General features: G+C 40.4%; 1 protein-coding gene across 15 annotated transcripts in view; it reads left to right on the top strand.

The window, feature by feature from the left end:
- KMT2C (lysine methyltransferase 2C) overlaps positions 1–15,761 on the top strand; it is a 354,350-nt gene that overhangs the window by 244,625 nt on the left and 93,964 nt on the right. For all 15 annotated transcript variants that reach the window (XM_075922783.1, XM_075922788.1, XM_075922785.1 and 12 more), the window contains 6 exons: positions 1,067–1,168; positions 1,335–1,439; positions 2,572–2,753; positions 3,038–3,202; positions 3,795–3,904; positions 13,058–13,123. In XM_075922783.1, coding sequence (XP_075778898.1) covers positions 1,067–1,168; positions 1,335–1,439; positions 2,572–2,753; positions 3,038–3,202; positions 3,795–3,904; positions 13,058–13,123 — 730 coding nt within the window. The remainder of the gene's footprint in view (positions 1–1,066; positions 1,169–1,334; positions 1,440–2,571; positions 2,754–3,037; positions 3,203–3,794; positions 3,905–13,057; positions 13,124–15,761) is intronic.

Raw genomic sequence — 15,761 nt, forward strand, 5'->3', positions numbered from 1 at the left:
TACAAAGTAATATAACATTTTTAAAATTCTTACTGAATTTTGTGGCGAACCATTTTATGCATAACATATAGCTTTCCAAAGTCTGGCTCGGGTTATTTGAAAATATTTCAATGAAATGATAACTTTGTGTTGCAGTTAAAGTATGGAACAGTTGTTTAATAAAATGAAAACATTGTGTTACAGATGCGTAAAACCACATTTTAAAAGTCCTCATATCTGACTGGGAGCTGTGTGTGTTGCCTTCATATAATCTGGATGTTTAAATTGATGTTTTTGTATCTGTTTCAGAGCAGGGGGATTTGCTTGTAGGCTGTGGTCTAAATGTCTATGCAAAGTTTTCAACCAGGAGCTAATTTTCACAGTCACATTATAAAACTCTATAGAAACTCATGAATGGGAACAGCTGCACAACCTTAATTTCTATCCATCATATCTTTACTACAAATGGAGCACTTATCTAAATCAAGTACAAAAAATAGATAGGTAATATAGAATAAATTGCTTCAGTATCATTGTTCTCCAGTTGCAGGTATATACTAAACCTTAAATAATGAAATGTGCCATTAAATTTATATTTATTAATGAGCAAGAAAAAGAGCAAATTTAGAATATTCAGATAAATTTCCATTTAGCACAAAGCACATTTCTCTCAAACTGTTCTGGCTTCTCAATTCCCCCTGTGAATCCCAAAATGCACAGAATGCTGTTTAGAAATAGGGGGAAGACTGCTGCCAAAACATTTGACCTCTCTGCTTTACTTTTCCTAACCATGAAAGGAGACAGGATGCATGATTAAAAGAGAAAAAAGATGCAGTTTGGCCATAAGTGTGTAATTTCTGGCAAATGTGGATTTTACTGGTGATATTTTTGTCTTAAACATTTGCATAGTTTCCTGATGAATACACAGAAGTACGAATCTTGAAACAGCATTTTTTTTTTTACAGTTTACAATAGTCTGTGTATTTTGTATTCTGAAAATACTGTACTCCTTGTTCAGTTCTAGGAGGAGTGAAAAGTATGTATTTTAGGCTATGAAAATATTTTAATATGGTGTTGTCTTTTGTAGGTCACTACAATGGATGTTTCATTTAACAAAGATGAGGAAGAAAATTCGATGCATAATACAGTTGTACTATTTTCTAGCAGTGACAAGTTCACTTTACATCAGGTTGGGATACCATTATTCTGATTGTTGTAATGAAAAAGGAATTAATATCTTTGTTATGAGTTGAATTATCCAGTATAAGGGTGGGGTTTTATTTTAAAGCAGCTTCATAGTTTGGGATTTTAGTCTATTGGTACATCTTTGACATCTGTTCTTTTTGTCATTCTAGGATATGTGTGTAGTTTGTGGGAGTTTTGGCCAGGGTGCAGAGGGCAGGTTGCTTGCATGCTCTCAGTGTGGTCAGTGTTACCATCCATACTGTGTCAGTATTAAGGTAAGTGCTTTATTAAAATTATTTGACACTATTTGCATATTTTACTTGCATAGCACTACATTGCTTCTAGTTTTGTTTTAATTAGGAGAGTTGTTAACTTGTTAAATATTCTTCAGCTAATGTGACCATTATTTGTATTCAACTTGTGAAAGACTTTAATTAAATGTCATTTTATAGTATGCACTGCCTCAAGAGAAATTAACCTTTTTTCTAATTCCGCAGCCATAAATAGCACTTATTATCTAGCAGTTGGTTAAAATAATATGTTGAAATGTAATCTTAAAATCTTAACACAAACAGAATGTTTTTAAGAAAGAAATTTAGTGCAACTTCATTTGTAGGGCATCAAGTTTAGTTGATTCAATGTGTCTGTTGGCTGTCAGAGTTGACAACAACTGGAGTAATTAATACACTTCAGATTCATTAGTCTAGGAAAGAATGTGAGAAAATTAAATTTGAATGGTATGAGATGACTTAGCAAGCACATAATAAGCTATTTACTACAGCATATAAACTATAAACTGTCTGATGTTCATTATATAAGTGCAGTTATGTAAAACGTGGATATTTGTTAAGATACCACTGGGTTTTACTTTGCTTTTTACATGTGCTTTATGAAAAGTTGTATGCATTTTTCATGAGACTACAATTTGATTTTGCATTGAGATGATACTCTTAAATTATATTTAAATAACTTTAAATAGATGATTTGGTTCTAGTCACTAAAACCCCAGTGTGAGGCCTCAAAAAGAATTTGGAATGAAACAGGATTTTTTAATGAGTTTCATCTTGGCTTTGCTACAGGCAAACGTATTGTTGCACTCCCCCATGAGCAGCCTGGGAAAGAGCTTGTGACTCTCCTGTTGCACTGGGAATAAGCTGCACTGGGTATAGATCCCAGTGCAGCATATGTTCCTTGACATGATGTTGAGCTATGAACGCTGTCACATAGTTGTGTCAGAACCTACACTCTAGTCCCTTCCCCATTCTGCTACTTCCCACCCATCTGTGTAAATAAGGGACAGATAGCAGCTTCGGGCCCAATGTTTGCTGTAGTGAAATAAATGTATATAACATTTAAAGTCTGTACAGTTGTTTGGGAATAAGTTGCACCTTTCCTTACTGTGTACAGATTACAAAGGTGGTGCTCAGTAAAGGCTGGAGGTGCCTGGAGTGCACAGTGTGTGAAGCCTGCGGGAAAGCTACAGATCCAGGAAGACTGCTTCTCTGTGATGACTGTGACATCAGCTACCACACTTACTGCCTGGATCCCCCACTGCAGACAGTTCCCAAAGGAGGCTGGAAGTGCAAATGGTGTGTTTGGTTCTGGTTTCAGAAATGTTTACTGTTCTCCCTTTTTCTTTTCACTGTATTTAAAACTATTATTGTAATATTTCCAACATTAGATTAATTTCATTTCTCATTTAATTCAAATAATGTTTGAGAGCAGGTATATAATGATCAAAAATATCCTACCAATTTTTATTTAATCATACGCAATTTAATGCGGAAATCATTATTTTCCGTTAATACTTTGTATTGTGTGAAGGTTACTTTGAAACCAAGATAATAAAGACATTCTTGTTTGTGTTTTGCAGGTGTGTTTGGTGCAGACACTGTGGAGCAACTTCTCCTGGTCTAAGATGTGAATGGCAAAACAATTACACACAGTGTGCTCCTTGTGCAAGTTTATCTACCTGCCCAGTCTGCTTTCGTAATTATAGAGAAGAAGAGCTCATTCTTCAGTGTAGGCAATGCGATAGGTAACATTTTGTGAAATTGATTTTCATGGGTCACATTTTACCCCACTAGTGTAACATCATAAGGATGGGAGGAAGGGTTGTCTTGTGGTGAAGCCAACTGGAGTGGGATTTTTAGAATATGTTAATTCATTTCCCAGTTTTGCCACCGATTTCCTGTGTGAGTCTGGGAAAATTACTAAATTTCTTTGTATCTTGGTTCTCTATCTGTAAAAGTAATATTTGGTTGCCTCACAGGATTGTTGTGAGGACAAATGTGTAAGTACTTTGCAGAGTATCATATAAATAGATAAGAATAAAATAGAGCATTAGGCAAAGCAAAGCTAAAGAGTGTCTGTAACATAAATACAGTTATAGAGTATTTCTTATTAAGTGTAATAGATAATCTAAGTGAATATATCCAGTATTTAAATGCATATAAAGGAAAAAATATATAGAGAACTTGGATCATCATTGTTTCTTCTTAAAAAATTTAAATTGAAAATATATCCCTTTACTTTTTTCCTCAAAAGCCATATACTGATATTTGAGTCTCCTAAGATGTTAGCCATTTCCTTTAAATTGTATTTCCCTCCTTCCCCCACTTAATTTCTAGATGGATGCATGCAATCTGTCAGAATTTAAGCACAGAAGAAGAAGTGGAAAACATAGCTGATATTGGTTTTGACTGTACCATGTGTAGGCCATACATACCACCAACAAATGGTAAGAGGACTTTTGAAACCAATGGATGAAATGGCAGCAGGGCACAATGCAATACAATAGATTTGGGAGTGTTTTTTATGGTTCTGTGCTCTGGCTGGTAAAGTTCTGGACCACTGCAGAATGGAGGCTTTCCAATTTTTAAAGTCTAGTTAGAACATAAGAACGGCTATACTGTGTCAGACCAAAGGTCCTCTAGCCCAGTATCCTGTCTTCCGGATACAGTACCAGATGCCCCAGAGGGAGTGAACAGAACAGGGAATCTTCTAGCAATCCCTCTCCTGTCACCCATTCCCAGCCTCTGGCAGAGGCTAGGGACATCATTCCTACCCATCCTGGCTAATAGACATTGATGGACCTAGCCTCCATGAATTTATCTAGTTCTTTCTTGAACCCTTTTAAAGTCCTGGTCTTCACAACCTCCTCTGGCAAGGAGTTCCACAGGCCAACCGTGCACTGTGTGAAGAAAAGCATCCTTTTGTTTGTTTTAAACCTTCTGCCTATTAATTTCATATGGTGACCGTGACCACTACTTTTTAAGTTATGGGAACAAGTAAATAACTTTTTTCCTTATTCACTTTTTCCATACCAGTCATAATTGTATAGACTTCTATCATATCCCCCGTTGGTCTCCTCTTTTCTAAGCTGAAAAGTCAGTCTTTTTAATCTCTTTTTTTTAATCTCTCTTCATATGGGACCTGTTCCAAACTCCTAATCATTATGGTTGCCCTTTTCTGAACCTTTTCCAATGCTAATATATCTTTTTTTTAAATGTGGCAACCACGTCTGTACGTAGTATTCCAGATGTGGGCATACAATGGTTTTATATAAAGGCAATAAGATATTCTCTTTCTTATTCTCTGTCCCTTTTTTAATAATTCCTAACATTTTGTTTTCTTTTTTGACTGCCGCTGCACATTGAGTGGGTGTTTTCAGAGAACTATCCACAGTGACTTCAAGATCTCTCTCTTGAGTGTGTGTGTGTGTATATATATATATATATATGTATATATATATATCGAGAGAGGGAGAGAGAGAGATCAGATTATTTTTTTACAATGTGCATTGGTGTACATTTACCAACATTACGTTTCATTTGCCATTTTGTTGCTCAGTCACTTAGTTTTATGAGATCTTTTTGAAGCTCTTCACAGTCTGCTTTGGTCTTGAGCAGTTTAGTATCATCAGCAAATTTTGCCACCTCACTGTTTACCCCTTTCTCCAGGTCATTTATAAATAGGTTGAATAGGATTGGTCCCAGTATGGATTCTTGAGGGGCACCACTAGTTACCTCTCTCCATTGTGAAAACTGTCCATTTATTCCTACCCTTTGTTTCCTGCCTTTTAACCAATTTATGAGAGGACCTTCCTTCTTATCCCATGACAACTTACTTTACTTAAGAACCTTTGGTGACAAACCTTGTCAAATTTGTTGACCCCCTCAAAGAACTCTAGTAGATTAGTAAAGCATGATTTCCCTTTACAGAAACCATGTTTACTTTCCCCCAACATATTATGATCATCGATCATCTATGTGTCTGACAATTTTATTCTTTCCTATAGTTTAAATTAATTTGCCTAGAATTGACATTAGACTTACTGGTCTGTAATTGCCAGGATCACATTTAGAGTCCTTTTAAAATGTTGTTGGTGTCACATTAGCTAACTTCCAGTCATTAGGTACAGAAGCTGATTTAAAGTATAGGTTACAAACCACAGTTAATAGTTCCGCAATTTCCCATTTGAGTTCTTTCAGAACTCTTGGGTGGGTGCCATCTGGTCCCTGTGATTTGTTACTGTTAAGTTTATCAATTTGTTCTAAAGCCTCCTCTAATGACACCTCAATCTGGGACAATTCCTCAGATTTGTCACCTAAAAAGAACGGCTCAGGTTTGGGAATCTCCCTAACATCCTCAGCCATGAAGACCAAAGCATGGAATTCATTTATTTTCTCTGAAATGACCTTATCATCTTTGAGTGCTCCTTTGGCATCTCGATTGTCCAGGGGCCCCACTGGTTGTTTAGGAGGTTTCCTGCTTCTGATGTACTTAAAAAAACATTTTGTTCTTACTTTTCTATTTTTTATTTAGCTGGTCTTCAAACTCCTTTTTGGCTTTTCTTATTCTATTTTTACACTAAATTTGACAAAGTTTATGTTCCTTTCTGTTTTCCTCACTAGGATTTAACTTCCACTTTTTAAACAATGCCTTTTTATCTCTCACTGCTTCTTTTACTTGGTCGTTAAGCCTTGGTGGCACTTTTTTGGTTCTTTAGTACCCCATAGTGACTCACTGCCAGAACACCACTACAGCATCAGGAAAGATTTAGCAGATTGTCAAAGGTTGAGTTATTTGGTAGAAAGTGGAAATATGAACAACTTATTGAATGTAGATTGGGAAAATATCCATTAACACATTTGAGTCTGAGATCTATTTCAAATCAAGGTGTTGAGAGGATGAAACAGATTCCTAAAAGATATTTGTGCAGGAATATTAGCTTCCAGTTCCAGACAGGGCAAACCTTCCTTAGCTCAACACTTTCAGGCCTTTTTAGGTTACAGTAGCAATATCCAGAGTGTATGTGACCTTTCCCCTATCTTAGATTATCACACACCACTAAAGCCACTACTTCTGCCCCCAGAACTTTGTAGCCAATTCCTTCTTGAAAACAGTTCATGAAAGAACTCCTCTGCAGGAGAAGCATCAAAATCATTTGACAGCTACAGCTGTGCTCCTCCCTGTTACAGTACTGCCTACCTGAAGAGATGAAAAATCATGAGTCAGACTCCCTTAAGAGATCAAAAGTCATGAGTCCAATCCCCAAAAATCAAGAGACAGTTCCAAAAATCACGAATAAAAAATTAATAAGGGGGGGGGAAGTTGTCTGTCATTTGATTTTTGAACTCCTTCCCCTGCTCATCCCTGTGTGTGAGAGCAAGTGAGACAGTATTGTCAGAATTTAATCTTTCAAGTCACCAGGGCCTGATGAAATGCATCCTAGAATACTCAAGGAGCTGATAGAGGAGGTTTCTGAGCCTTCAGCTATCATTTCTGAAAAATCATGGAAGACAGGAGAGATTCCAGAAGACTGGAAAAGGGGCAAATATAGTGCCTGTCTATAAAAAGGGAAATGAGAACAACCCAGGAAACTACAGACCATTCATTTTAACTTGAGCAAGTAATTAAAGAATTCATCTGCAAATATCTGGAAGAAAATAAGGTGATAGGTAATAGCCAGCATGGATTTATCAAGAACAAATCATGTCAAACATATCTGATAGCTTTCTTTGTCAGGATAACAAGTCTTGTGGATAAGAGAGAAGCAGTGGACGTGGTATACCGAGACTTTAGTAAGGCATTTGATATGGTCTCTCATGATCTTGTTATCAATAAACTAGGCAAATTCAACTTAGATGGGGCTACTATAAGGTGGGTGCATAACTGGCTGGATAGCCATACTCAGAGAGTAGTTATCAATGGTTCACAATCCTGCTGAAAAGGTATAACAAGTGAGTTTCCACAGTGGGGACTGTTTTAGGACCAGTTCTGTTCAATATCTTCATCAACAATTTAGAAATTGGCATAGAGAATATGTTTATTAAGTTGGCAGGTGATACCAAACTGGGAGGTGTTGCAAGTGCTTTGGAGGACAGGGTCATAATTCAAAATGATCTGGACACACTGGAGAAATGGTCTATGGTAAATAGGATGAAGTGTAATAAGGACAAATGCAAAGTACTCCACTTAGGAAGGAACTATCTGTTTCACACATACAGAATGGGAGGTGACAGTCTAGGAAGGAGTACTGCAGAAAGGGATGCACTGATTAGGCCTCAGTTGGAGTATTGTGTCCAGTTCTGGGCACCACATTTCAAGAACGATGTGAAGAAATTGGAGAAGGTTCAGAGAAGACCAACAAGAATGATTAAAGGTCTAAAAGACATGAGCTATGAGGGAAGACTTTGAAATAATTGGGCTTATTTAGGAGAAGGAGAGGAGAAGATTGAGAGGGAACATGATAGCAGTTTTCAAGTATCTAAAAGGGTGTCACAAGAAGGAGGGAGACAAATTGTTCTCCTTGGCCTCTGAGAATAGGACAAGAAGCAATGGGCTTAAACTGCAGCAAAGGAGGTTTAGGTTGGACATTAGGAAAAACTTCCTAACTGTCAGGGTGGTTAAACACTGAAATAAGTTGCCTAGGGAGGTTGTGGAATCTCAATCTCTGGAGATATTTAAGAGCATTTTAGATAGACATCTGTCAGGAATGGTCTAGACCAACTTGGTCCTGCCATGAGGGCAGGGGACTGGACTCGATGACTTCTCAAGGTCCCTTCCAGTTCTAGTGTTCTATGATTCTATGATTCAAGTTTGTTGGGAAAGTAATTTTGGTCTCTGCTGAAGGAATTCCCACCCCAACATGTGCTCATCCCCACTCCAGCAATTCATTCTGCCTCCTTTCAGTCCAGCTCCCATTCCATCAATTCAGCTCCCCTCTCAGTTCATTCCCTAGTCCATAGTCCCTCAGTTCTGCCTCCCATCAGCTGAGCTCCCCCCTCCTAGCTTTGCCCCTCAGCTTCACCTATGCTTGTTCTGTGGTTCTCCACTCTCTCTTCCGAGGCTTTGGTCTTCACAAAAGTTCTGGTCTTCATAACATTCTCCAGCAAGGAGTTCCACGGGTTGACTGTCCATTGTGAGAAGAAATACTTCCTCTATTGGGGTTTAAACCTGACAGAGCATCAGTGTAGATGCTGCCGTTCATTATGTCACCATAATTGGTCTCCCACAGTACCCTCCAATTCCCATTGTGACTACTCTGTTCACTGTTTTGAATTCAGTTGCCTTGCATGCATGCACTCCTCTTCTTTCAAAGTTCCCAGAAATTCTAACAGCCAAGTATGCAGCTCACAGCAGGAAACCCCAAATCATTAAAGGAATGCCACTGCTCTCTCCTGCAGAAGGAACACACAGGCAATGGTGGATGTGTGTGTCTGTGAAAGATTGCTGTTCTTTGCAGAGCCAGCAGGGAGGCCCAGCTCATGTGCAGGGGTGTTCGCCTCTTCTGCATGAGAATTTGCTTCTGGTAGCTGTCTGAGCTTAGAGGCAACATGCTGATCAACTCACTCTCCCCTAAAACACACTCTTGTTTGTTTCTCCTACACACACTCAAGCTCCCTGTTTCCACTCCCTCCCTCCCCCCTGCCCACTTGATTTGAAAAGTGGTTGGTTAATCCAGTAAGTGCCCAGTGGAATTGAGAAACCTGTATCATATGTTGCTGTACCTGTCCCATGAGACATTGCAAACCTTTCCCAAGCAGCAAGTTGCTATCCACAGTGCACAATTCTTTGTGGGTGCATCTATACTGCACAGTTACTTCAAGATAACAAGCGTCTTTTCAAAATAACAATGTGAGCATCTACACAGCCATTCCATGACAGGCAGTCCCCGGGTTACATACAAGATAGGGATTATAGGTTTGTTCTTAAGTTGAATTTGTATGTAAGTCGGAACTGGCTCCAGAATTCAGCTGCTGCCACTGAAACTGACAAGGGGCTGACTACAGGAAGCCGGAGGCAGAGTTGCTCTGCCCCCAGCTTCCTGGAATCAGCCTGATCAGTTTCAACAGCTGCTGAATCTGGAGCCTGGGACAGAACAGCTGGGGCGCTGCCCCGTAGGTTCCCACAGGACCAACCCGGCAGCACCCCAGCTGCTCTACCCGAGCTGTCCCGCAACAAAAGCCTGGTCTGCGGGGGGGGGAGGGGCGCACCAGGGAGACCCGAGCAAAGCCGCACAGGCGGAGGGACCCCGCCGTCCGTGTGGCTTTGCTCCTTTGCCCCCGAGCAAAGCCGCACAGGCGGCGGGATGCCGCCTGTGCGGCTTTGCTCCTGTCTCCCTGGTCTGCTGGGGGGGTCCAGCGGCTTTGCTGGACCCCCCCCCCCCAGCAGACTAGGGAGACTGGGAGAAGCTTTTCTCGCCCCGGAGGACACGGGTGGCGACCCGCCGCCCGTGAGCTCCGGGGCGAGAAAAGCCCCGTTCGTAAGTGCGGATCCGACGTAAGTCGGGGACTGCCTGTATTTCTAAATAATTTCGAAATAACGGACAGATCGTTCCGAAATCTATAATCGTCCCGTCTACAAGGAATAACGCCTATTTCAAAATAGCCCCTCAGCAGGGCCATTCTAAGTTATTCCTCCCCAGTGCCTTCTGGGTCTCTAAATTGAGGTAGCATGTCTACATTAGGGAAACCTGCCTTGGACTAATTTTGAGGCTTCCCTGCAGTGCAGATGTGCTTATTTGAAATAAGCTGTTTTGGAATAATTCTTCTGGAATATGTTATTTCAAAATAAGCATGCAGTGTGGACGTACCCTCTGTCAATGCAAAAGTTGATCATGTGGCTGCACTCTGCCGACACAAGAAACATTGTGTGTACTTGCAACAGTGGTTTAATTAAGGCACTTTTATTAAAGCAGCGTCAATTTTGGTAACAAAACGTAGACATAGCCTAACTGCTCTGTCTCTCACTCATATGTACTCTGATCTTAATTACCTTTTTTACACTGATACTCAACTCTGTGTATCCTTCACCACTTTTTAAAGACTCCTCCTTAAATACCTTCTTTATCTGTTTTATCCAAATAAATGTATGATTTTGGTTAAGCTTACTACAGTTCTTCCCTTTGGCAAGAAGAATATCCTTGAACACAATTCCATTTCTGTCTCTCCCCGCAGTTCAGATCTGCCTTTTCTCTCTGTTGAGTATATTAATCTTCTTATCTCAGTTATCTGTAAATCTGTCTATTGCCACTGTCAAAACATAATTTGTTTGTGTAACTTCCTTGACTTCATCTCTAGAAATTTCACCTTTGCCATAATTAACTACTTGACTATTGCACTTCTTTCCTGTTTGATCTCAACAAGCCCCAGGTCTCCATACTGCAGAATGCCTGCTGTCTTGCTTATCAGTGAAGCATATCAAATCACCATATCCTAAATCACCTCTATTGGCTTCCTGTTTACTTCGGTTCCCATTTTAAAACACTCTATGGAAAGTATCAGTTGAGCTCATATGTGAAGTCTGACTCTGACCTTTCCATTCCATTCAGTAGCATCTCTCTGCTTCTGTCCTTTCCTGTTGTCTTACTGGAGCTAAATGTCTTTCCTCCTGCAATTTTCCCTGTACCTCATCATTTCAACACCTCTTCCCAAATTTCATCTTCAAATGTATCTTTTCTTCTTTTTTCCTGTTCATTTCTGACTCTTATGTATATTACTTTTTTGTGATTTGTACCATGTTGCATTCTCTGATGATCTGTAATTCTGGTATAATATAACTGCAGTTTGTGTAAATGACACACAAAATAAAGTTGTGTTGCGTAAGTGTGTTGTTCTGCTATATTTTTAGGGACTCTGTCAGTGTTCAGGCCAAACTTTCACTACTCTTAATTTTTTTTTGTTTTCTGTGAGAGTTATTTTCTGTAGTCTTTTCCTTTTTATTAATCTATTCTGTAGTTTGATGATAATATTAAAACAAGAAGCTGCCATTTCAGCTACTTATATATAAGCATATAAGCTGACTTCAAGTTTCATAATTGTGTGTATGTAGAGATAGTTTCCCATATAGCTAGGTGCCAAAAGGAATAGAGGCTGCTATATTGTCCAACTATTCCTTCTGTAGGGCCTTCTATGGTTGCCCCATATGACCTCCAGACTGAAATGTTACAGAGGCCTAGATAACAAGAAAGAAGTGGTCATAATCATTATATTAAAATCATATGGAGAAAAGTACTTTTAACTACCAAAATAGTCTCCCATAACTGTGGCTCTCCTTATTTGTTGTTCTACACCTCCATAGTGCTTTTCAATCCTTTGTATTGCTGACAATCTAAACCAATCACAAGAGCAGTTGGCATCCCTGCTATACTCATTGGCTACGTCTAGATTGCATCCCTTTTTCACAAAAGGGATGCAAATTAGACGTATCGCAATTGCTAATGAAGCGAGGATTTAAATCTCCCCCGCTTCATTAGCATAAAAATGGCTGCTGCTTTTTTTTCGGCACGGAGCTTTGCCGGAAAAAAGCGCCAGTCTAGATGCCGATCTTTCAGAAAATAAAGCCTTTTCCGAAAGATCCCTTATCCCAAGTTTCATAATTGTGTGAATGTAGAGATACCCCAAGAGGGATAAGGGATCTTTTGGAAAAGGCTTTATTTTCCGAAAGATCCATGTCTAGACTGGCGCTTTTTTCCAGCAAAGCTCCGTGCCGAAAAAAAGCGGCAGCCATTTTTATGCTAATGAAGTGGGGGAGATTTAAATCCCGCTTCATTAGCAATTGAGATACGTCTAATTTGCATCCCTTTTACGAAAAAGGGATGTAATCTAGACGTAGCCATTATGTAGCTGTTTCCTTCAACTTTCTAGCATCACTTCCAGATTGACTTTCTGCCATTTGACTTTTATCCATGTTCCTATCTTGGAAAACAGTCTAACTGCTCCATCTGAGTTTACCAGAAACCTAGAGCTGCATGTTCTTTGTATTCAGATACCCTTAGACTAGAACCTCACTTTCTCTCACAATAGCCTCGCGTATACATTGTACAATAAGGTTGATAGATTAAACCTTCTGAAATCCCACGTGTGGGAGTCCTTGGAGGCAATGAATGATCTGGTGTGGTCCTCTGGGAATTTTTTGGAAGGAAAGGAATCGCAACTCTGTGATCCCTTCCAGTCCTGCCATAATCCATGGTCAGGTTGGCAAAACCTTGCTGTCATCAGTCAACTGCTTGATGATCTAAAAAATCCAATGTACTCTCCCCTGCCCATTGTAGGAGACCACAACCATTGTAGTGTCCATACCATACTTGGGCCTGGGACATCTAAGTGCTCCAGGTGACTCCAGAGTTGCTTCTTAACATTGCTTTTGCTTTTCAATGACATTGGGAAAGCAAGCAACATAATCATTTTATTTTTAAGATTCTAGACAATTGTTGAGAATAATATAAAAGGGAGATTTTTATAAGTTTATAAGAACATTTTACAAGTTTATATTTTTACAAGTTTACGAGAAAAATAGTTGATATTGTCACCTTAAATCATATCTACACTATCCCAATAAATGAGTTATTTAATTTTATTGTAATTCACTTCATTTTATTTTTCAGTACCTTCCTCAGACTGCTGTGACCCATCAATTGCAGCTCAGATTGTTTCAAAAGTAAAAGAACTAGGTAATTTTTAACAAATGCTCAAACTTTTGATAATCTAGAATAATTTTTATTTGGAATGTAGAAATTGTTTTCTTTATTATTTTTATCATAGATGCACCCACTAAAAATCTTTTATCTTAGGAGAATGTCTATTGTTACTCCCTTATCTTTATCAACTATTATTTGACACACCCAGTTTGTTACAATGATCTTAAATTAGGCACTGACCCTGCAAAATTTAAGCATGTGCTTAACTTGAATCTTCTGAGTAGGGCCCTTCCAGATTCCTAGTCCATTTTGGTCAATTTCAGTCATAGGGATTTTAAAATCCCAAATTTTATTATTTTAGCTATTTAAATCTGAAATTTCACATTTTTGTAATTGTAGAGATCATGACCCAAAAAGGAGTTTGGGGGAGTCACAGAAAAGGTATTGTAGGAGGGAGGGTACCTGCTACCCTTACTCGAGTGCTGATGCTAGCAGTGGCACTGCTTTTGGAGCTGGGCAAATGTCACAGCAGTTACTGTTATTTGTATCTAGTAGCATTCAAAGGCCTCATTTAAGTCCCATCATATTTAATGTTGTCCTGACATATGGCAGAAGTCAGCACCTATTATAAGAAATTTACTGTGTTTAAAAATAATTACAGTATAACAAAATTGTTGTATGATGCAATACATAAAAATGTAGCTGTAAATATTTGGGTTACTTCTTCACTAGAGAATGGGTATGTGCACAAACCACCTGTAGATTTACCTTTTTGGGACGATGTGCAAGAATACATATTTTGTTCATTTGTTTAAAAGGCATGAATGTTACTGATATTGAAAAATCCATAAGCGTTGTTATCCAGCCAGTTGCCTCACTGGTGAAAACCATTATTGTGCTAATTGCTTGTGTGCTATCCTTGAGTGAAGGTTGCCAAACTTGAACTCTGCTAATTACTAGAAGAAATGAGTAAGAATCAAGAATCCCTGCCTACACTGAGAAGAAACGGCTGTCAGCACATGATTCTCACCAGACCTCAATAGCCTTGTCACATCACTGGAGAGAGGCAGTCTAATGGGTCTCAAGAAACCTGGGTTCAATTCCTGGCTGAGAGTTTGTCTACGCTTGAAATGTTATAGTGGCACAAATGCTGCCATGTAGACCAGGGTGGGAACCTTTTGAGTCAGGGGCCAGATACAAAGTGAGAAACAAATAAAGAAAACCCAAACAAACAAACACCCAACCTTCACTGATGTAGCCCCCAACTGACGCACCTCACTCCCCTCATATTCTAGCCTCATGGGAACGACGGGGGGAGGACTGAGGTTCAGGTCTTCCTCCAAACCAGATTAACTCTTCTGGGGACTTAGTAGATTTTGTGGATCCCGGTTGCTCTGGGGTGGGGCCAAAAATGAGAGGTTCAGTGTGCAGGAGGCAGGGGTGCTGGAGTGAGCTGAAGGTGGTGTGCAGGGTCTGAGCAGGAGGGGGCTGAGAGAAGGGAATCTAGGCAGGAGGTAGGGTTCAGGAGCAGACTGTGGGTGTGGGAGCTGGGTGGAATGTAGGATGCAGGAGAAGGCTGGGAGTGCGGGGTCTGAGCAGGAGATGAGATGCAGGGGCAGGCTGGGGGTGGGAGGGAGGGAGGGAGGGTGCAGGAGCAGAGTGAGGGTAATTTGGGAGGGTGCTTACCTGCACAGCTCCCTAGGGACACAAGTGACTTCATGCCTCCTCCTGCTTCCCAGGCACAGCCCCCTATTGCTCACATTGGCTGCAGTTTCAGCTAATGGGAGCAACAGAGGGAAAGCCTCCAAGCAAGCAGTTCACTGTGCTGGCATTTCCCCAGCTGGTAGGGAGGGGGAATGGCAGTGCAGCGAGTTGCTTCCTCATTCGACCAGGCAGAGCCTGTGGCTTGGATCCGGCCCTGTCCTGACCCACTCCAGCCTATGAGGCTTGCGGCTCCTCCTCCCCAACCTCTCCTACACAGTGGGGAGCCAGTGCTGGCAGCCCAGCCACATGGGAGGAGGTCTCGGTGCAGGGGGAGCCCCAAGCCTCACAGGCTGGATCCAGGCAAGCTGTGGGTCTTAGACGCCTTATCCTGGTATAGACATTATCTGTAGTGACAGAAGGGGTTCTTCCATTGGTGTAATTATCCACTTCCCTGATAACTGGTAGCTAAGTCAACAGAAGAATTTTTCCAGGTACCTAGCACTGTCTGCACAAGGTTTAGATCAACTTAATTACATTGTTATGCAGTATGGATTTTTCACCCCCACAAGAATGTAACTGTGTCTACCTAACTTTTTACTGCAGACTAGACCTCACCTGCAGACGTCGTATGTGACCTTGGAAAATAACTTAATTTACCCCCGTCCATTAGCTCCCCTTCTGAAAAGTGAGGATAATTTTTCCCTACCTTGCGAGGGTTTTGTGAGGATAAAATCTGTTAACAATTATGAGACATTCCAATACTAAAGTGCTTGAGGACCACGTAAGCATCTAGATAGGCAGTTTGTTAGATAGGTAACATGGGGTGCCCTGCAGCCCCCAGAGAAGGGCTCACCACATTTTTGCAGGCTCAGTAGGGCTTAGCAGCCAGGGAGTGCTTGGCATTTGGGAGATCATATGAAATCCCCACCCTGAGCAGAAGGATGGGGGAGGAGGGCGAGTCCAAGCC

Source organism: Pelodiscus sinensis, chromosome 2 (assembly GCF_049634645.1).
Source record: "Pelodiscus sinensis isolate JC-2024 chromosome 2, ASM4963464v1, whole genome shotgun sequence".
NCBI classification, from domain to species: Eukaryota; Metazoa; Chordata; order Testudines; family Trionychidae; genus Pelodiscus; species Pelodiscus sinensis.